This window comes from Drosophila subpulchrella, chromosome 2L (assembly GCF_014743375.2).
Source record: "Drosophila subpulchrella strain 33 F10 #4 breed RU33 chromosome 2L, RU_Dsub_v1.1 Primary Assembly, whole genome shotgun sequence".
Taxonomy (NCBI): domain Eukaryota; kingdom Metazoa; phylum Arthropoda; class Insecta; order Diptera; family Drosophilidae; genus Drosophila; species Drosophila subpulchrella.
The window spans coordinates 22,982,580-23,000,926 of NC_050610.1; the positions used below are offsets into that span (position 1 = coordinate 22,982,580).

The 18,347-nt window shown below is 48.6% G+C and overlaps 5 protein-coding genes across 8 annotated transcripts; 2 read left to right on the top strand and 3 right to left on the bottom strand.

Moving 5' to 3' along the window:
* The first annotated feature begins 4,690 nt into the window (after positions 1 to 4,690).
* LOC119547522 (AN1-type zinc finger protein 2A) lies at positions 4,691 to 6,151 on the top strand. Its single transcript, XM_037854416.1, has 3 exons — positions 4,691 to 4,892; positions 4,965 to 5,518; positions 5,788 to 6,151. Exons 1-3 carry the CDS (start codon positions 4,838 to 4,840, stop codon positions 5,953 to 5,955), a joined length of 777 nt encoding a protein of 258 aa, XP_037710344.1. The 5' UTR covers positions 4,691 to 4,837; the 3' UTR covers positions 5,956 to 6,151.
* Positions 6,152 to 6,200: 49 nt separating this feature from the next.
* LOC119547521 (conserved oligomeric Golgi complex subunit 3) lies at positions 6,201 to 9,459 on the bottom strand. The gene is made up of 8 exons (XM_037854415.1): positions 9,256 to 9,459; positions 8,681 to 9,193; positions 8,139 to 8,623; positions 7,942 to 8,081; positions 7,720 to 7,880; positions 7,534 to 7,663; positions 6,734 to 7,476; positions 6,201 to 6,672 (listed from the first exon to the last, which is right to left on the bottom strand). The coding sequence occupies exons 1-8, from the start codon at positions 9,418 to 9,420 to the stop codon at positions 6,307 to 6,309; spliced, it is 2,703 nt and encodes a 900-aa protein (XP_037710343.1). The 5' UTR covers positions 9,421 to 9,459; the 3' UTR covers positions 6,201 to 6,306.
* A 477-nt stretch (positions 9,460 to 9,936) lies between these two features.
* Positions 9,937 to 13,028, top strand: LOC119546070 (exocyst complex component 2). Its single transcript, XM_037852141.1, has 4 exons — positions 9,937 to 10,128; positions 10,192 to 10,806; positions 10,859 to 12,680; positions 12,741 to 13,028. The coding sequence occupies exons 1-4, from the start codon at positions 10,020 to 10,022 to the stop codon at positions 12,877 to 12,879; spliced, it is 2,685 nt and encodes an 894-aa protein (XP_037708069.1). The 5' UTR covers positions 9,937 to 10,019; the 3' UTR covers positions 12,880 to 13,028.
* On the bottom strand, positions 12,929 to 14,573 carry LOC119546072. Its single transcript, XM_037852147.1, has 3 exons — positions 14,384 to 14,573; positions 14,045 to 14,316; positions 12,929 to 13,987 (listed from the first exon to the last, which is right to left on the bottom strand). The coding sequence occupies exons 1-3, from the start codon at positions 14,463 to 14,465 to the stop codon at positions 13,001 to 13,003; spliced, it is 1,341 nt and encodes a 446-aa protein (XP_037708075.1). The 5' UTR covers positions 14,466 to 14,573; the 3' UTR covers positions 12,929 to 13,000.
* Positions 14,574 to 14,857: 284 nt separating this feature from the next.
* Positions 14,858 to 18,272, bottom strand: LOC119546071 (E3 ubiquitin-protein ligase msl-2). 4 transcript variants are annotated; one of them, XM_037852146.1, is made up of 4 exons: positions 16,333 to 18,248; positions 15,963 to 16,239; positions 15,525 to 15,909; positions 14,858 to 15,260 (listed from the first exon to the last, which is right to left on the bottom strand). In XM_037852146.1, exons 1-4 carry the CDS (start codon positions 17,830 to 17,832, stop codon positions 15,221 to 15,223), a joined length of 2,202 nt encoding a protein of 733 aa, XP_037708074.1. In that variant the 5' UTR covers positions 17,833 to 18,248; the 3' UTR covers positions 14,858 to 15,220. The 4 variants fall into 4 exon arrangements, with proteins under 4 accessions (XP_037708074.1, XP_037708071.1, XP_037708070.1 ...); XM_037852143.1 differs by having other exon boundaries at positions 14,860 to 15,260; positions 15,963 to 18,094; positions 18,223 to 18,272; XM_037852142.1 differs by having other exon boundaries at positions 14,860 to 15,260; positions 15,963 to 18,248.
* Between the last annotated feature and the right edge of the window lie 75 nt (positions 18,273 to 18,347).

Here is an 18,347-nt window from a genome sequence, read left to right on the forward strand (position 1 = left end):
TTTAAAATGATTCCTGGCCGAATAAACTAGGCACCTAACATTTTCTTAAAAGTTGCAGCCACTAAGCAAAGGGGTAAATCCCCCTACAATTTGTATTCCGAAAACTCTGGCAAAAAGTTGTAAACTTTCAACAGATATGGCGTGATTACAGTGGCCTGCGGCTGGTCGGAAAATTCTCCGGAAAAGTCATTTATAAAATGGAAATTACACGCATAAACTGAGGACAGGACCCACACCCTTTCGAGAAAAAGAAGGAAGTTCTTGGAAAAGGACACTTGCTTTTCTCGAGCTCATCAAAATATGCTGGCTCACACAGACACAAACAAAATGGCGACAAAGCAGCAGGAAAACGCACTCACACAAAAAGGACATTAACTCATGCACACACACATACGCAAAGAGAGAGAGGAAGAGAGGGAAGAGAGCGGCAGGAAAAATGAGTCCCATGTCTTTCATTAAAACTTTCGGCAAATTATCGGGTAACATATGCTTGCGGCTTGATTGTCAAATATAGTTCACCAAAGGAACTCCGCACCAACATCCTTCTCTGCCCCTCGTCCTGCGGCATCCTTGAGTGAGTACCCCTCACAGATACTCACACACACACACATCTACACATAACACTTTTCCACTTGAGTGTTGTAAGGGGAATTTTCCTGAGATAGAGACATGAACTCGGTATAAATATTAAAGCAACTTCAACGTCCTCCATACGTTGTGCTTCCCTTTGATTTCCTTGGGGAGCTAAGCGCAGGCAAAAAGAAAAGCTTCGGGGAAAGCATTTCCCCGTTTCCTTCCATTCCAGCATCCAGTAGAAGGGGTGTCGGCTTTTGGGGATTGGAATTGGACCGAACTGAACAAAAAAGGATGTAAATCCGCGCAGGCGTTGTAATATTTTTCAACCGGCATTGCAATGCTCAACACCCTCGGGTGAGTGGAATAAATTGACTGACGCGGGGTATTTGCTTTCTTATAATAATGGTAAGCATAATTTTAATATATTATCCCAAAATTTCACATTGTTTCTAATAATATCTATTATTATTTGTAGCATACTTTTTTGCAATAGCGGAGCTAACACTTATTAATAGTCAAACCGTTTTGATAATCTCGTTTTCTGTTTTATATAAATAAATATTATTTCCCATTTAACATTTTACTGAATTGAATTTGCTTTCTTATAATAATGGCAGCCATATTTTTATAATATTAGGCGTAAATTTCATATTGTTTCAAATAATATGTATTATTTTGTGTAGCATACTCTTTTGCAATACCGGAGTTAACACTTATTAATGGTCAAACAGTTTTGCTAACCTCAGTTTGTGTTCTTTTTCAAATAAATATTATTTCCATTTTATAGTTTTACTGAAGTGTTTATTTACCATCACAGTGATGTATTAAATTTGATAAGATATTAACTGATATGTATATTCAAAGGAACAGAATAGCAAAAAATCATACAACCGAAAAATAAAATATTCTAAATTTATATTACATTACTCAATGGTAAAAATGATAAGTCTACAGTTTGTAGCTATTTATTAACCAGATTTTGTAATCTCAGCTTGTAAGCCTTTTAAAACTTATCAATAATTTCTTTAAAACATGTTATTGAATTTCAATTCATTTTATTTAGAGACCCTCCTTGAGAAAAAAAATATCAAGTTATTATATTAAAGTAAGTAAATCAACGCAACTCATTTCACAGTTAAAGCAACTACATAATATTTTATAGAATTTAATATATTTTCTTAAAAGATACTATCGAGTATTATCAAAGGCAGTTAAAGGTGTTGAGTAGTAGTCCTTCCTTACCTTTTAGTAAACTTAATTAGCAGGACACTGCCAGGGAGCCGAATTCCAACTTCCCCCTACCAAAACCCCTTCTCTACTCCACCCATCCAACTTTTCGCCTGCCTAGTTAGTTTGCCGAGGCAGTCATTAGTAGTCCTATGTTAATTTGGTGCGCCTAATAAACTGCTACTTTTTGCCGTCGCCCACCTGGCGCACACCCACCCACCATTGCCCTGACCCCCAGAAACGCCCACCAGGAACCCCCTTAGCCACCCCAAAAAAGGAACCCCAACCCAAAACCCCCAAAATGGAATGGTGGCGCTGTGCGAATTTGCCACTTCAACAGCTCCTTGGTGGCAACACGGTCACGTACGCGAAACGAGTGAAAGCTGAAATTTCGTTGAAAAAGGATATATGGGCACAGAGCTGGCATTGTCCTGGGGCCGTGCTCTGAATTCCAACTGCGTTGGGATACATGCACCTACAAATATATGGGGAATGGCATAGCCCCCACTTTATCTGTCTGCTTGTCTGCCATCTTGGCTTTTACATACCGACTTTTCCCCCGTTTTCTTTTTCCTCGTCCTTTTTTTTTGGTTTTTTGTAAAATGGCGTGGCAATGTGGAAAAAGAAAATGTAGAAAAGTTATTGATTTTTTAAGAATGATTTTTTCGTAGTCTCAAGTTACTTAAATTCAGGATGCTAGGATGTTGAATCGGGCCAGATAATTGTGCAGCAACTGTCAGAAGAGATCAGCTGACGTTGCTGTCAAATTGTGATTCACTTTTATTTATTCATCGTTTTTTCGGTAGTTGTGACACCGACTGGCAGGCCATCATTTTTACCACACAGTTTTAATATGCACAAAACACATGTCAGACGGCAGAAGTCAAAGGCAAATCAGAAAAACTTTGTTACACAACCTGACATGTCACGCGGCCTGAAAATCATATAAGGTAAACAATCCCATCAAATGTCCAAGTTTTGTGGTTAAACAAATAGAAATCTTGCAAAGGTGACAGGCAAGTGACAATATAAGATTGAAGTCTTTATTCTTTTCTAGGGAAATGGTGTCAGAAATAAGTTTCACTGATGTAAAGTTAAATATTTTAGTAGGTTGTCTACTGTACATATATAAAAACAACCATAAACTTTGTTTTCCTTTTAAGGCTATATAAATTTGATACTGCAGATAAAAAACCTTTACTTAAAATTGACCAATATAATAGTTAAATGGTACCAAACCACCGAATTGTCATTTTGACCAACGAAAAATACACACAACAACAAAATAATCACAACATACCATTTTATGGTACTTTACTATTATAAAGTATCCAAAGCAACAATAAAAAAGTCTTTACAATTTTTAATAGTTGTTAATTATTTTTTTGCAGTTTGCATAATCCTAAATTTTACGCATACTTTTTTGCTAACAATTAATATTCTAACTTTAAGAAGGCTTTGACATAACTTCTTTTTAAGATCCCAAGAATTCCGGTTTCATTGCATTAAATACACAATATTTTCATTATTATATTCCCCTGAAAATTGTGTCAGATATCGCATCAAGTTTCTCATTATATGCCATAATTTCCCTTCTTTCTTCGGCACTCTTTCTTTCGCCTGACCATTTATGTATATAGTTTTTTTGAGTACTCCGCTTTCAACACTCTTTAAAATAAGCGCATTAAATGCAAAGCTGCAACTTCCGATTTTTACGCGGTGCACACGAATGCGTTTCGAACCTCCTGGAGCCAAACCGAAAACTGAAAACCAGTTGGCGGTCTTAATTATGAGCAAATGTTGGTCAAGTTATGCGTTCCGTTCTTTATTTTCGTACCTCTCGCCTTGGTCCCCCCTTCTGCAGGCTCACTTTTCACTTCGGTCGGTGGGTTGTGCGAGCTTCAAGAGGGCCCCGTATCGAAATCCTATAATTATGTGCAATCAATACTTTTTTGGTATCGGCTTAAAGCCGGAACGGATGTATTGGACGGGAATGGAGTTGGAGGTTCTGCCGGGAGACGATGGGTCTGCGTTGGTCGGTGGCTAATAAAGCGATTGAAGAGTCGACTTCTTAACGGAGATGAAAACGAGAAAGGGGTTACTTAATGCGGAAATATGATTCTTTTCTTGAACATGAAAGTAAGTTTATTTATTTAGCAAAAGAAAAATATATTATAATTTATGGGTACACAAACTTGTTCAAGTTGATTTTGTGTATCGCTGGGTTGGTTATAAAGATGTTAGCAATTTTTTGGCGTCTCTTATCTTGTGTAAAAATAATTCTTTAAATATGGAAAATAGATCCCCAACGTTATATTTGTATCCCACATATTTTTGGTTGTTGCTTAATTTTTTTGTGATTTATTTATTATTGAACTATGGAAAATAGTTCCCCAAAGGAATATTTATTTCCCACATATTTTTTGGTTGTTGCATAATTTTTTTGTGACTTTATCAAATTTTTGAAAGTTCGCCACTGCTTGTAGCACATGCCACTATGCCTTTATATATTTTCAAGATAACTATAGTTATGTTATAGATATGTATACATATAAGACCTAATTTTCAAAAAATGACTTTTGGGAATGGTAATTTAACAACTGAAATAAGAAGAAATATTTGGAATATTATTTTTAAAATGTTGCAGTAAAATTTACCAACCATTTATTGTTAAAAAACCATTTATGTTTATTAAAAAACATGTTTTTAAACATTTTCCGAGATTTGGTAAAATAACTATTTCAAAAGAAACCCTTACGTTAACGTAAACGTAGATTAACGTTTTACGTAAGGTGGGTGAATTGGCTTAACGAGGAAGGTGCACTCGCTAAGTGTACCATCTCTAGTTTCCTATAAAGCATTTTTTCATTATGTATGTTACAGCCACACTACGCAAGCCAAAAGAAGAAGAAGGTGTTTAGTCATTTTCGAAGAATTGTTTTCTCGAAGTTTTCCTAAAACCAGCCATATAATAGGCCCTTAAAAGCTTTTACCGATTAGTTCGAAGTGATATAGTAACCAGAACAGTACTACCATGGAGTTTCCTCACTTGGGACAACACTGCAGCGAGCAAACCTGCAACAGATTGGGTGAGACAATGCAAAGCTGGCCAAACAGGAAGTGGGAAAACTAATTGAATTAATTTCGATCCACGTCTTTAGATTTCCTGCCTGTAAAGTGCGACTCTTGCGACAAGGTCTTCTGCGCCTCGCACTACAACTACGATCGGCACAACTGCCCCGCCGCCCACAGGAAGAACGTCCAGGTGCCCATCTGTCCACTGTGCCGCGAACCCGTGCCCACGCCACCAGGAGTAGAGCCCGACATCACTGTGGGCCAGCACATCGACCAGCAGTGCAAGTCGGAGAGCAAGAAGATATACACGAATCGCTGCCACGCCAAGGGCTGCAAGCGCAAGGAGCTCATCCCGGTGACCTGCTCCCAGTGCCACTTGAACTTTTGCCTGCGTCATCGCCACACCAGCGATCACAACTGCCAGCCATCGAGTGCCAGGCCAGCAGCGACAGCAAGCTCCTCGTCCGGCAGCGGAGGATGGCAGTCCATATTCAAGACCTCCTCGGACACGCGTTCCATGGCTGCCCAGGCGGCTGAACGGCGCAGGCAGAGCAAGCCCCCTAGCAGCAGCATCAGCTCAACCAATTTCAGACCAAGACCTGTACAGGCCACTCAAGTACAAAACATACAGGGCAACATGGTGAGTGAGGGATCTACTGAAGATCAATACTCCTTCCTAATTCGGTTACCATTAGAAAGGCAATAGGAGAAGTTATATTTACTCCTTAGTTACAAGATCATCATTTATAGTCAGGCCGTTTATTGCTTTTCAAGCCAAACATATTGCTCATTTACTCTTTACGGAAAGAAACCTGTATTTCGTTAGCTTATTAAATAGACTCCCCTCCAAATCCCTAGATCATTCTAGACCTTTATCCATTATTCACTACATGCATTTATCACTTTCAGAGCGAAGACGAAGCCCTCGCGCGAGCCTTAGCCTTATCGATCATGGAGCAGGATGACGCGGCGGAACGCAACCGCCAAGCTCCCACCCCAAACAACGCCCAGCAGGTTTCGGTGGGCGGGGCAGGGAACCAGCAGGGCAATGCCAAGGACAAGTGCCTGCTGTCCTAGTTCACAGGCCCCGTAGCCACTGCCCTCTCTCTCAACATATCCATCACTTGACCAGCAGCAAGGAATCTGCCCAACTACTAGATGCTAATCAAACACTGTTATCGTAATATTTTGTTGGTAATTTACTTCGACTTCGTCACATTCTACGTGGTTTAGCAAAAATAAATCAATGTTAATTCTACATTTTTGGAAAGCATAGATGAGAGTTGTGTAACACGGATCTTTGAAAAGGAAACAAGGGGAACGACCCTATTGCAAACCGATCTTACTCAACGCTAAACAGATAAATATGTTACAGGGCTAGCTACATAAATAGATACACATAAGTAGTTATACAAGATACATTGCAAATTATTCGGAGTTGGCCTGCGTCTGTGGTTCTTCCACAATCTTCTCCGGTGATGGTCCTTCCGCGGGAACCACCTCTACCTGGGCAGCGGCTTCCTCAGCCTTGGGCTCCTCTACCAATTCGGATCTATTGGACAACGTGCTGAGCTTTCGCCCAACAGTTGGACCCTCCACCGAGGACGAGGTGCTGATTTTCCGGGCTGCTGCTGCAAAGCTGGCCACTCCCTCGGCGGCCAAAATACTGGCGCTGGACAAGAGTATGGACACCTGCTCCGCCGAAGGACAACTCGTGATGATCATATCATCTGTGGAGTAGCCATTGGTGGTCAGCAGTTGTTCCAGCTTCACAAAGGATTGAATAATGTTGTTCTGAAGGGGGAAAACAGGAGTAAATGGAAGTCTACTTTAAATAAGCTTTGATAAAGCTTACACGGATCGGCCGAAAGATGATGAATTCCGTATCACGATTGCTCAGGTAGAGCTGCATGGACCTTTGCAGCACCGCCAGCTTGGCCTTGATGAGGCGCTGCGTCTCCTGGATGATACTGCTGATCTGCTGCGGACTTGCCCAAGGGCTTTGCCTTAAAACGTAGCTGACTTTCGCGGACTCTGGCGATTGGGGCGTTGCTGGAGTGGCTTGCGCCAACAGGGTCTGCGCCTTTTCCAGGAATGTAACCAGCGGACCCACTAGCATGTGCACCGCATCCTTAATGTACTTCTCACACACCGACTTCAGCTGACGGTCCACCTCCTTTCGCGAGTCCAGCAAATGCTCCTTGATCTGCGGCGTGCCCTCCAGTAGGAATTCCAGCAGGGCATTGTTGCTGCCCATGGAAAAGAGCTGCTTGCGCTTCTGCAGCAGACCGAAGGCAGCCGTTTTCACCTTGCTAAAGTCCAGCGATGTTTCCTTCACCGTGAAGTCCACCCGGAACGGGGCAATCTGTTCCCGCAGAATAAGCAGATGCTTGATCTCGAAGAGCTCGCCGTCAATGGGCGTCTTGTTGGCTGATATCTTGCCCGCCGCATGGGAGACGCTCTGGATGCACAGCTTGAGAGCCTCCTGGGACAGGCCCTGGAAAATGGGTCGATCCACGCAGCGGTAGAGCCTCGAGAGGCACACCAGTGTGCGACGCACTGTGGGATACCACATGCCATGCAGATCAGCGGGGGAATCTAAAGAGGAAACTCGTTAGCTTGGGGTTCTTAGCTCCGGGTTCTTAAGAAACTCACTCATTTGCTTCACCCTGTAGGCGGTGTCCACGCTTTCCGTCTCCACGGCACTCGAGACACTGGATATCATGGAAGCGCGAGAATCGGAGCGTCGCAAGGGTGCAGGTTCTTGGAGCGACAGGGCAATGCTCTGGAATATATGTACTTATGTTATTCAATCAATTTGAGTCTCCTAAAGCCGCATACCTCCATCATTTCCAACTTCTCTGGGTAGGCCAAATCCCCCGATGAGGGATTAAAGTTTAGAATGTCCGACTGGAGGTATAGATGCGCTCGAAATACCAAACGCTCCTGCACATCCTGTAGCAGCTGATGAGCAATGGTGGCAAAGGCCTCCAGGCCAGCAGCTAGTACAAAAAAAATATTTATAAATTGGGATCTGAATAATTTAGGGAACTGTTAACTTACGGTTCTGCTGGACATGCTCTTCCAGCATTTCAATGCGCAGAATTGAGCAGATCTCCGCCAGCGTTTCCAAGTGATTGATGTGTATGATGAAGGGTCGCATGGTGTCGTACAGAATGGTGCACAAGCCCTCGAGGTATATTCTAAAAAGAATGATATATGAAATAATAAGTCCTTTTTGGACGTCCGACTTGGCTTACGTCAAGTGAGGAGCCCCCGTGCTGAAGAACTGGTAGAAGAGACGCTGCTCGTCCTGGCACACATGCACCAGGAAGGCGCAGGCACTGCGGGTGAGCGAGCAGTGATCCCCCTTGTGGGCCAGCTTAACGTTCTGTATTGACAGATTCACCGCCGGCGACATTACGCTGGCCCGCTGGGTCAAGTAGTGCTGCTGCAGGTCCGCCATCAGCTGGGCGTAGTCCTGGCTGTGCTCCGAACGGGCTTCAATCAACTGAGCCACGCGCTTCACCTTCGCGGCGGCCGTTTGGTACTTTCCATAGTACAAAGCAAAGGCGGCATCGGGCGCCTTGATGGCAGTGGAGGCATCCGGCGCATTCTTCGGATGCAGCGTGGCTTCCGTGGCCTGGTTGATCACGCTGGTCACATAGTTGCGCACCAGACCCGAGGCTTTGGCCAGGCACTGCCTGTACTTCACATTGTAGGTGGCCGCGTCCTTGAATTTGGGCTGGAAAATATGCTAGTTAGAATATGGATCACCAAAGGCGAGGCGATCACAGCTCACATTCTCCTCGATGTAGTTGAGACACTCGTCGATCTTGTTGAGGCACTCCCTGAAGGCTTCGCTGGCCACCGAGAGCGTGGGACTCTGGAGTCGCTGGTTAAGCAGCTCCACCTGGCTGAAGTAGTGCAGCCGGCGCTGGATCTCGTGGCTCAGCTCCTGGAGCTTCTCCTGCTCCTCGATCAACTGCTCGCTGGCCGTGTTCAGGGCGCTCGTCTTCTGCGACACAAAGTCATACTCGTCGCAGAGGGCGCCCAAGCGCTCCATGGCCCCCGCGATCTGGTCCAGCATGTGGGAGCATTCCGCCTTGCGCTGCTCCAGCTGCTGCAGGTATTTGTGGTAGTCGGCGTCGCCACGTTGCTCGATCTCGGCGCTGACGTCCGCAAACCAGAGCAGGAAGTCGTTGGTGCTCTGCAAGCCCTCCACGGGCAGTTCCCCGTCATCGCCGCTGGGCGGAGAAGTTGCTGTCAGGTGCTCGGCGGGAGCTGCCTGAGTGGGCGTGGTCGGTGGAGGTGCCTGGAGAGAAAGACGTGGGTAAGAACCGAAGGGGATCGGGGATCCTAGAAGATTCCACTCACCGATGGACCGCTGTCGCGCCACAGATTGGTCAGCACGTCCAGGTGCTCCTCCTGCTGGACACTCAGCGCCGCCAGCGGGTCCGTCTTGGACTCCCATTGCATCAGGCGGTTGCGAATCTTGCGCAAATTATCATTCTCGCTCTGAATTCGTTCGACGTCATCCATTTTTCTGCGGCGGATTTGGGAAACAATCGATCAGCTGTTCAGTGCTGGCAGAGCGGAGATGGCCAGTGATGTCCTGCTGAAACAGACAGCACTAGCTAGGGGTGAGCAAATAGCTATTTATAAGTGAGGTTCGTAGAAAATCTTTCTATTGATATATAATATTGGTTTGCAATAAGTATATTTATTTATTAATAAGATAAGTAAAATATTTTCCCATTTCAATATATTGTAAATATAAATTGGCTAGTCCCCAAACTGTTAAATTGTTAACTATCAGTTTTAGCCAAAGAGTAAGCACCCTAAATGGTTCCTTTTAAATTGAAACAGGTGTGATAAATTTGGAAATATAAAAGCATGATTAGTAGGGGAGGTGGTTCGAAACCGTTAAATCAACTCCTTTGTCATAATAAATAGACTGTCCCTTAATTTCCGATTCTTGATAACTGCTAGTTAAGCCCGCCAAATTTGGGGACTAAAAAGCTAAGCTGTTAGCACTGGTATTAAGTTAGAGCTTTCCAACACTGCGGCATTAATAAAAGTTCTGTTTTCTTCTGATTTTATTGAGTTTTGACCAACTTTTTCGGGTGAAATAGCGCACGATGGCCCCGCAGCCGGTGGTAACGGGGCTCTCCCCCAAGGAGGGTCCACCTGGCACCCGCGTCATTATCCGCGGCGAGTTCCTGGGCACCCGGGCCCAAGATTTGATTGGTAGGCGTAGTCTGTCCCACATATCTCCTCTTCTGACTCCCTTATTTTTCCCAAAAACCAAAGGCCTAAAGATCTGCGGCTCGGATTGCCTGCTGTCCGCGGAGTGGAAGTCACCCAACAAGATCATCGCACGCACTGGGCCGGCGAAGGGAAAGGGGGATATTATAGTGACCACCTTGAGTGGCGGAGTGGGCACCTCCACGGTGCAGTTCCGTGCCTACCACGAGACCATCGGTCCCCTCAAGGAGTCCGCCGTGTGGATCGAGGAGTCGCCCTCTCAGAACTTTGCCTGGGGTCGTCGCACCCTGGCCCAATCCGGTCTGACGCAGGAGGATCCCCTCGGCCTGTCCATCGAGGGCAACGAGCAGAAGATACCCGAGGATCTGCGCGACCTGTTCCCCGAAGCCTGCGGCGATCTGTCGCAGGAGCACTTCTCACCGGCCTGGTTCCTGCTAGAGAATCATCTGGCCACCTCCTTCGAGGATCTCAAGGCGGGCCTGTCCTTTCTGAAGCGCAAGGTGGAGAGCCAGAAGGAGGGCCAGCTGTCCTTCCTCAAGTCCAATGCGGGCTCTGTGATTGACCAGCTGGACACGTTGATGAACATTAGGGACAAGCTGCAGGAGGATGAGAAGCTGTACGGCAAGGAGACTCTGAACGTTCTAGAGACATCCATTGAGAGTAAGTGAGGTTATTGTGTAAGGTGATTCCATTCTCAAGTATTCCTTTGCAGACTCCATCAGCGAGTCGCAGAAGATCTTTACGGATGTGTTGGTACGCAAGGAGAAGGCCGACTCCACCAGGTCCGTCCTCTTCGCCCTGTCGCGCCACAAGTTTCTTTTCTGCCTGCCCAACTCGGTGGACCGACGGGCCAAGGCGGGCGAATACGACATTGTGGTGAACGACTATTCGCGCGCCAAGAATCTCTTTGGCAAAACGGAGATTCCCATCTTCCGCAAGGTGCTGGAAGAAGTGGACCTTAGGATTCTGTCCATTAGGAAGCAGCTGCACGAGAAGGTGGTCAAGATGCCGCAGAGCGTGGAGCAGCAGAAGAAACTAATCAAAGCTTTGATTAGCTTGGAGCTTCAGCAAAGCGGAACTCCCATTGGCGATAAGCTCCGGAACATCGATCCCGCTTGGGATGCCATCGAGGCCAGGGCCAAGTACCTAGAAGGCACCTTCCGCCAGACCTTCGAGCAGCACGCCAACAAGGATTCGAGTGCGCAGGAGAAGGCCAAAAACAGGGATCCCAGCCAGGCGCCCAGTCGGGTGAACTTTTGCGAGGAGCTGTGCGACATTGCGGCCTCCCAACTGCCAGATTTGTGGCGTCTGGGCCAGCTGTACTTCACTGGGGAGCTGCGAGGACCTCATGATCCCAAACCAGGTGACTTTAAGCGCATGATTTTGAACGCCATCGAAAAGTTCTGTGTCTACTTGCGGTTGGCCATCCTTATTGCCGCGGATCAGCGCGCCTTGCGGCAGTCCAGCGGCTTGTCTTGGTCTATTGGCTCCGCCTCGGCCACGCACCAGTTCCTTCCCTGGATTCCGCAGTGCCTGCGCTTCACAAGGATAGCCTATGCCACACTCATAAGCTTGGATCTTCCCTCGGAAGCGCTGGACATTATACAGAAGCTGATCGACGAGGTGCGTCTCTTCTGCTTCTCGATCATCTTCAAGCGGGCCACGGATCGATGCAAGAAGCTGGGCAGCCAGGAGACCTGGGAGCTGGGCGTGGAGGAGTATCCAGGCGCCACACTGCTTCCCGCCGCCTTGGAGACCCTGCTCATCGAAACGCTGGACGAGGTGCAGTCTGTGTGCATGCAGCGGGAGACTCGAGAGGGAAATCTACTCGAGCCGCAGTCGGATGGACAACGGGAGGTGACTCAGCGCCTGCAGGAATTCCTATCCGCCTTCAGCGGGGTAATCGAGGAGCTGGCCTTTCACTCCCACGACGAGGAGACGCCCACCCACAATGTGTCGCAGTTGCTGGGATTTCCCAACTCCCAGCAGCCAGATTCGGTGGCTGGAAGCGGCGGAGGAGCTGCTGTGACCTGGGAGCAGCGAATGCTCTGTTGCCTGGCCAACTATGCGTACTGCAACAAGAGCTTCTTTCCGCGCATCGGCGAGATCTTCGTGCGATACGGTTACCCACTGCCCACTTTGGCAATCGAAACGGCGCGATACACGGTAAACCAACTGTTTACCAACCTCCTGGAGGAGTACGTCGAGCACAAGGGCGATCCCCTGGTGGGCACCATAGAGCCCTCCATGTACCTGGGTCGTTTCCAGTGGGATCACGAGATGGAGATCGGCCAGCTGCGTCCCTACGCCCACGAGTGTTGCGACAATCTAGTTGGCGTCTACTCAGAGATCTACAGTATTTCTCCGGCTCTGCTGCGACCTATCCTGGAGTCCATTGTGCAGACCATATCCGAGGAGCTGGCTCGTCTGATGAGCTGCGTCCAGCGGTTTAGCTTCACGGGAGCGATTCAGGCCCACGTGGATATTCGTCTGCTGAGGGACTCTCTGGAGGGTTATGTCAACGAGACAGCCAAGTAAGACAATCCCTAAGGGCAATGATTGTCTACAATGACTAACTATCTTATCTCGCTTAGGAACTACTTCATGGAGGCACTGGAGGCCATCAATCCTCCCCTGAGTGGCGAACAGAAGCGAAAGGCAGACGAGATTCTGGAACGGGTGAAGCGGAACATGCGGCTGCAGCTGCTCTGCTTTAGTGTAAAGGATCCCTAGGCACATTCCACTGCAAGACGTAATTTATGTAGATAGCTTATACCTTAACTAGCTTGTGATTCCCCACGTTCTAGGGATAAATCTTTATTCGATTGCAATAACTCACTTACTTACTACCGACTCACAAGCCCAACATTTTTGGGTCAAACTTAAAATCATTCTGGGCCATGTTCTTGATGACCTGCTCCACGTCGATGGTGTTGAACTTTTCCTGGACGCGCTGCTTGATGGGGTTCTCGATGGCGTCCATGATCTGGTAGCGCAACAGGTTCGGGATCACGTTTACCGCAAACTCCATGACGTAGTCCAGCGTTCCTGCTCCATCACATCGCACCTGTATGTTTCCCATGTCGAACTGCAGATCGGTGATCTGCGCCCGCTGCCGAGTGTCCAGGGACTGACTCACGCCCACGGTAGCGCGGATGTGCTGCACAGTGAACTGGACGTGACCCACGCGGGTCATCATGCCCAGACCCACTTCCCACTGACCGGCGCCCGTCACCTGCTGCGTGCCAATTTGAAGAACCACCGACACCGTTTTGTTGGCCATGCCAGCGGTGATGTTTCCCACACGGTAGAAGCTCGAGATTCCATTGATCCAGGTGTGTGCCAGCTGGACGCTGAACACGCCCATGGTGCGATTCACATCGGGCAAGTGGTACGGATCGTAGCCCTTCTCGCGCACCATCTTGCGGGCCATGGCTATGGCGCTGTCCAGCGGGGTTATCGAGTTGGGCAGCCGCCGCTCGCCCAAGGTGTTCTGGATCATGGTGTTGATCTCGCTGCGCAGCTTCTTGTCCGCCTCCTGGAGCATGAACGGCTTCATGGCGTCGAAGACCAGATTGGGGGCCCCGTTCACCACGCTCTGGAAGACGCTGCCCACTATTCCGAGGTTCTGGAAGTCCATGGTCATGTCTGAGAAGGTGATGTCGATCTTGATGCGGTCCGTGGCCAGGTGGCCATCCCGCTCGACGGCCAGGAAGGCAGTGGCCTCGGCATAGACGTTCTTTAGGATCACGGTGAAGGGTCCATTGGCCTTGGAAAAGAAGGAGCTCAACGTGTACTGCCCCTTGACCAGCATCTGATCCAGTTGGAGGCCACCATTGAACTGGAAAAGAGGAGAAACTATCAATCAAACGATCTCCAAATCAATGTAGAAACCCACCTTCATCTCCTTCAAGTCCAGGTTCATTTTGTCAATGCGGAACTTGGACAAACCGTAGGCCTTGACCTGCTTCATGTCCAGATTGGCCATGCCCATGCTCTTCTTGACATTGGGCACCTCCAGGGGATCGGGCACGGGCACTCCGGGCAGGCCCTGCGGATCCTCCTGCTGGAAATGCTCCAGCATGGCCTCCACCTGGGCGGCTATGTTGGCCTGGCTCTGCTTGATCTTAAGTGCGTCATCAGATTCGCTGGCCTCCTGCTCCACGACGACTGCTCAAAGGTCAACGGATGAGTGGTGGCGATTGGGTGGTTTGGCTGGCATCAGGATGGGGCTTACCTTCTCCTGGCTCCTGGGACTGGACAATGTGGCAGCTACTTGCCAGCAGACTCACGAGCACGATCACTATCAGTGGCTTCATCTCTCGGAGATTAGACTGAACCTCTGCTTATCAGTTGCGGGAAAAAACAAGGAAACGCGGCAGCCTCCGTTCTCGACTCGGGACAAACACGCACTGCCGACTGGCGCGTTAATCAAGAGATAATGATGAGCTAAGCAGCAGGCGGCGATCCGACGATCAGCAGCGCTTATCTAAGGGCGACTCTTCTCGCGGAGCGCTGATTAAACTCGGAATTGAGCCTGAGTGACTTAAGTGAGCGGAAATGGAGAGTCTGGAGGCACTCATTCTTCCAAGAACTATGTTCCAGAGATCTCGAACCGCCTTTTAAAGATAGAACCACCTCTACCCTCAAGAAATCTCCACATATTTCAGAGTAGTAATGCTCATATTTATTTGCATTCGTTTAATATTTTAATAATATTATCATTATTTTCGCATATATAATATGGCTATATATGGCTTTGTTATTATTGTTTCACGTGCTCAAAAAAATTCATGCTCAAAAAAATGTCTTAGCCTATGAAAAAAATTGTCTTAGTCTAGGAAAAAAATTGTTTTTCTTTTTTTTGGCTCACAGCAACCGCATTGCGAGCAAAGCATTTAAGTTATTGTATAATTCGCTGTTCGTTTAACGAAAATTATTACTTAGTTCTGACTATTGCTTTGCCCTTAAATACTCAGTTTTTTGCGGCGGTTTAAGAATTGCTTAATACTACACGACTGTTTCTTATACATATGAAAAAAAAAGTGGAGTTTTGGAAACGTTGGCTGGTTGATTACAAAAAGTCTGGAAAATCCTCTGGATGTAGAATGCTCCTAAAAGATATTTGGGAGTTGATTTGAGTGGACATCGCTTGAGATGAGGAACTGTACATGTTGAAATAAATATGCTACGAGTACAAAATCAAACGATACGAAAATAAGAGGATCAATGAGGTGAACACCCAGATGGAGGAACTTTCCGCTCCATAACATGTATCCTCTAAAGGATACCTTCTGGGCATCAGTAAATACAAACAAAAAAGTACAGAAAACATTCCAAAGAGAAAACAACATCTATGCGTGAGCTGCCTTGCTTACAAGTCATCCGAGCCGGACATGATCTCCTCGAACAGCGAGTGGGCGTTGTCAGTGGCCGACAGTCTGTCGCCAGCGGCAGAGTTACTCCTGGATCCGCCACTGACAAGCTCGTCCACCGTGTCGAGGGCCGAGAAATTGGCCCTGCCCCGGCGTGTCCTGCTGGTCCTGAACTTCTTGGCCGGCGGCTCGATGACTTCCCTTTCCGGAGCCGGTGGCGGAGGTGGTGGCGAGAGAGATGGAGCCGGTGGCTCCGGCAGAGCTGGCGGTGGCATCACGTAGGCGAACTGGGGAATGTTCATTTTGCCATCGTTGTTGTGCACCTGCACGTAGATGAAACCAGCTGTGGCCGGATCAACGGGCTTGTTGTCCTGGAAAATGTTAAAGCCTGCAAATGGAAAGGGATTAGAGGAGACCCGACACTGCTGCATGGGTGCTTACCCTGGACCCCGCCGTTCTCGTTCTGCATCAGCACCACGGGATACTGTGAGGCCATCATATCGGAGAGGAGCACCAATTGAATGCCGCCGCTCGAGGGCGGCGCCGAGTCCCGACTGTTCTCCTCCTGCTTGGGTTCTTCAGCAGGTTGCATCGGCTGTGCTTCTGGCTCTTCCTTAAGTACTTCTTCGTAGTCATCGTCATGGTCACTCTCCACATAGTCCTCTTTGTGGGGATTCTTGCATCCCACGCAGTGGCAGTCGGCACAGCTATTGAAATTCTTATAGCAGGGACAACGTGAGTTTCGGCAGGTGGTCAAGGTATTTGCCGAGCCGGAGACACCGCATCGGCATTTGGGCTTCGGTGGCTTTACCTTTTCCTCCGCCTCCTTCCCACGAAACTTGCGGAAGGCCCCCTTGCCGGACTGTATTTTAGCCTTGACCTCAGCCGGAGCAGGCTCAATTTTGGCAGCTTGCGAGGATTTCTTACTGCGGGTCTTCCTTCGCTTGGGTAGGGACTCAGTACTGTTCTCCTCCTGCTGCTCCTCCTGCTGTTCCTCACTGCTGGGATGCCACTCCTCCTGCTGCTCCTCACTGCTGGGAGGCCACTCCTCCTCTTGCGCCGCCTCCTCGGCTGCTGCTTGCAGCTCCTCCAAGTCTTTGTCCAGCGCCTGCACCACCTCCTCCTGCCATTCTGCTTGCATGTCGGCCAATTTCCTCTTATGGTTAACCTGCTCTGCCTCGGGCTCTTCAGCATCCTCCAGATTAGGAGATTGTGAAGTGTGCATTTCCGCAGGTGTGTCGTCTTCTTTGTGCTCCTCAACCACAGTCTCTGACTCAATGGGGGTCTCTTCGACTTCCTCAATGGTGGCCAGAGCCTCCTCGGGCTCCTCAGCAGGCAGCTCTGTCAATTGCGCAGAGTTTTCATCAGTTTCCTCCACGGCAGCCAGCACAGCCAACTGCGCGGAGTTGGCCATTTGCACCACCTGGCCGATCTGCAGATCGTGAGGATTAAACGGCGTGGACGCAGCCGTGGGCATCACATAGGACACGGCAAAGTTGGTGCCGTTGCCGGGGAAACTGGAGACGGACACGGCGCCGGATAGGTCCACTTGGTCCGTCCACGCGTGGTCCATGAAGCCCGACTCCGAGGACTCGGTGGCAATGACTATCTGCCCGCCGTGAGAGATCAGGCCCATCCGCGATCCCGTGGGTAGCAGGGGAAGGGGCGAGAAGTGACCCTGTTCGGCTGTGGCCGCGGCCTCCGCCTCAATATCGCTGATATTAAGATGCCGATCGTAGGGCAGCTCTGGCGTGGTGGCCGCTGTTGTGGGCGGCGTCTCGGCGGGCAGCGATGTGGGCAGGTCCTTCAGGAATGGCAGATCTGGTTGGGGCAGGAACGTGTCGCCCGTGTCGGAGATGTTGGAGCCCTCACGTATGAAGTCCTGGGTGGTCAACGGCGGCAGTCTGATGCGTGACACCAGCTCCCTGTCCACTTGGGGCCGCAGACCGTTTAGCTGGCCGAAGAGGGCGGAGTGCAGCAGGTGGACGCACAGCGTCTTGTAACACAGCAGCTGTGTGCCCATCATGCGGTTCTCCTCGTAGGTCTTGAAGTCGGAGCAATCCTCGCACTGCGAGCAGCGGGGGAACAGACGCTTCTTGCCGCGTAGGCACAGCCGGCAGACATTGTGCTGGCACCTCTTGCCCTTGGGCGAATAGGGATCCACCAGCAGTTGACAGCAGACCACGCAGGACAGCAGCTGGCGCAGCTCACCGATGCCCGAGCTCAGCTCGTCCACGCGGCGCTTGGAGAGATTCGAGGCGGAGCGCAGCGAGAGGCGCGTCACCTTCAAATACACCGACTGGGCCAACATGGTGGCTATACTCTTATGACCGGGACTGTACGCCGGTGTATGTGGTTTGTTTACCTCCCCGCAAAGTGAGACTCCGCTGGCCGAAACGGCCTCCTCGGCTACCTGCTGCCTCCTTGGCTAATTACCTGCAATCGCCTGCTCTTGGGACATCAGTTACACATTCTCAACTCGCGCAAATCCTGGATTTCTTCATTAATCGGATTAAATTGACAGAATCGCTCTTGTCGGTTTCACTTTTTCGTCGCTGTATATATCCTTAACACTATGTTTCACGTGCAAAAAAAAAAAAAAAAATAGGGGGTGTAAGTTAGGGTGGGCTCAGGACATTATTAATGGTTACACTGTGCAGTGTACACTTTAAAATAATAAATTAAACTAAAAAAAATTTACCCAAGCGAGGTGCTGAGCGAAGCAGTGTGACCGCAGTGACTAGAGGTGGGGAAACATCGATGTTAACGTCGATGTCATCGATGTTTTCAAAGCATCGGTAATCGATGTTTGGCACGCCAAGATTG

Coding starts and splice junctions, on each gene's coding strand:
- LOC119547522 (XM_037854416.1), top strand. CDS start 4,838: ATGGAGTTTCCTCACTTGGGACAACACTGCAGCGAGCAAACCTGCAAC. Junction 4,893..4,964: donor GCAAACCTGCAACAGATTGG/GTGAGACAATGC, acceptor CCACGTCTTTAG/ATTTCCTGCCTGTAAAGTGC. Junction 5,519..5,787: donor AAAACATACAGGGCAACATG/GTGAGTGAGGGA, acceptor TATCACTTTCAG/AGCGAAGACGAAGCCCTCGC.
- LOC119547521 (XM_037854415.1), bottom strand. CDS start 9,420: ATGGATGACGTCGAACGAATTCAGAGCGAGAATGATAATTTGCGCAAG. Junction 8,082..8,138: donor ACGGGGGCTCCTCACTTGAC/GTAAGCCAAGTC, acceptor CATTCTTTTTAG/AATATACCTCGAGGGCTTGT. Junction 7,664..7,719: donor AGAAGTTGGAAATGATGGAG/GTATGCGGCTTT, acceptor CATATATTCCAG/AGCATTGCCCTGTCGCTCCA.
- LOC119546070 (XM_037852141.1), top strand. CDS start 10,020: ATGGCCCCGCAGCCGGTGGTAACGGGGCTCTCCCCCAAGGAGGGTCCA. Junction 10,807..10,858: donor TCTAGAGACATCCATTGAGA/GTAAGTGAGGTT, acceptor ATTCCTTTGCAG/ACTCCATCAGCGAGTCGCAG. Junction 12,681..12,740: donor TATGTCAACGAGACAGCCAA/GTAAGACAATCC, acceptor TATCTCGCTTAG/GAACTACTTCATGGAGGCAC.
- LOC119546072 (XM_037852147.1), bottom strand. CDS start 14,465: ATGAAGCCACTGATAGTGATCGTGCTCGTGAGTCTGCTGGCAAGTAGC. Junction 14,317..14,383: donor GTCCCAGGAGCCAGGAGAAG/GTAAGCCCCATC, acceptor ACCTTTGAGCAG/TCGTCGTGGAGCAGGAGGCC. Junction 13,988..14,044: donor TGGACTTGAAGGAGATGAAG/GTGGGTTTCTAC, acceptor CCTCTTTTCCAG/TTCAATGGTGGCCTCCAACT.
- LOC119546071 (XM_037852143.1), bottom strand. CDS start 17,832: ATGTTGGCCCAGTCGGTGTATTTGAAGGTGACGCGCCTCTCGCTGCGC. Junction 15,910..15,962: donor CGAGAACGGCGGGGTCCAGG/GTAAGCACCCAT, acceptor TTCCATTTGCAG/GCTTTAACATTTTCCAGGAC. Junction 15,261..15,524: donor ATGTCCGGCTCGGATGACTT/GTAAGCAAGGCA, acceptor AATATCTTTTAG/GAGCATTCTACATCCAGAGG.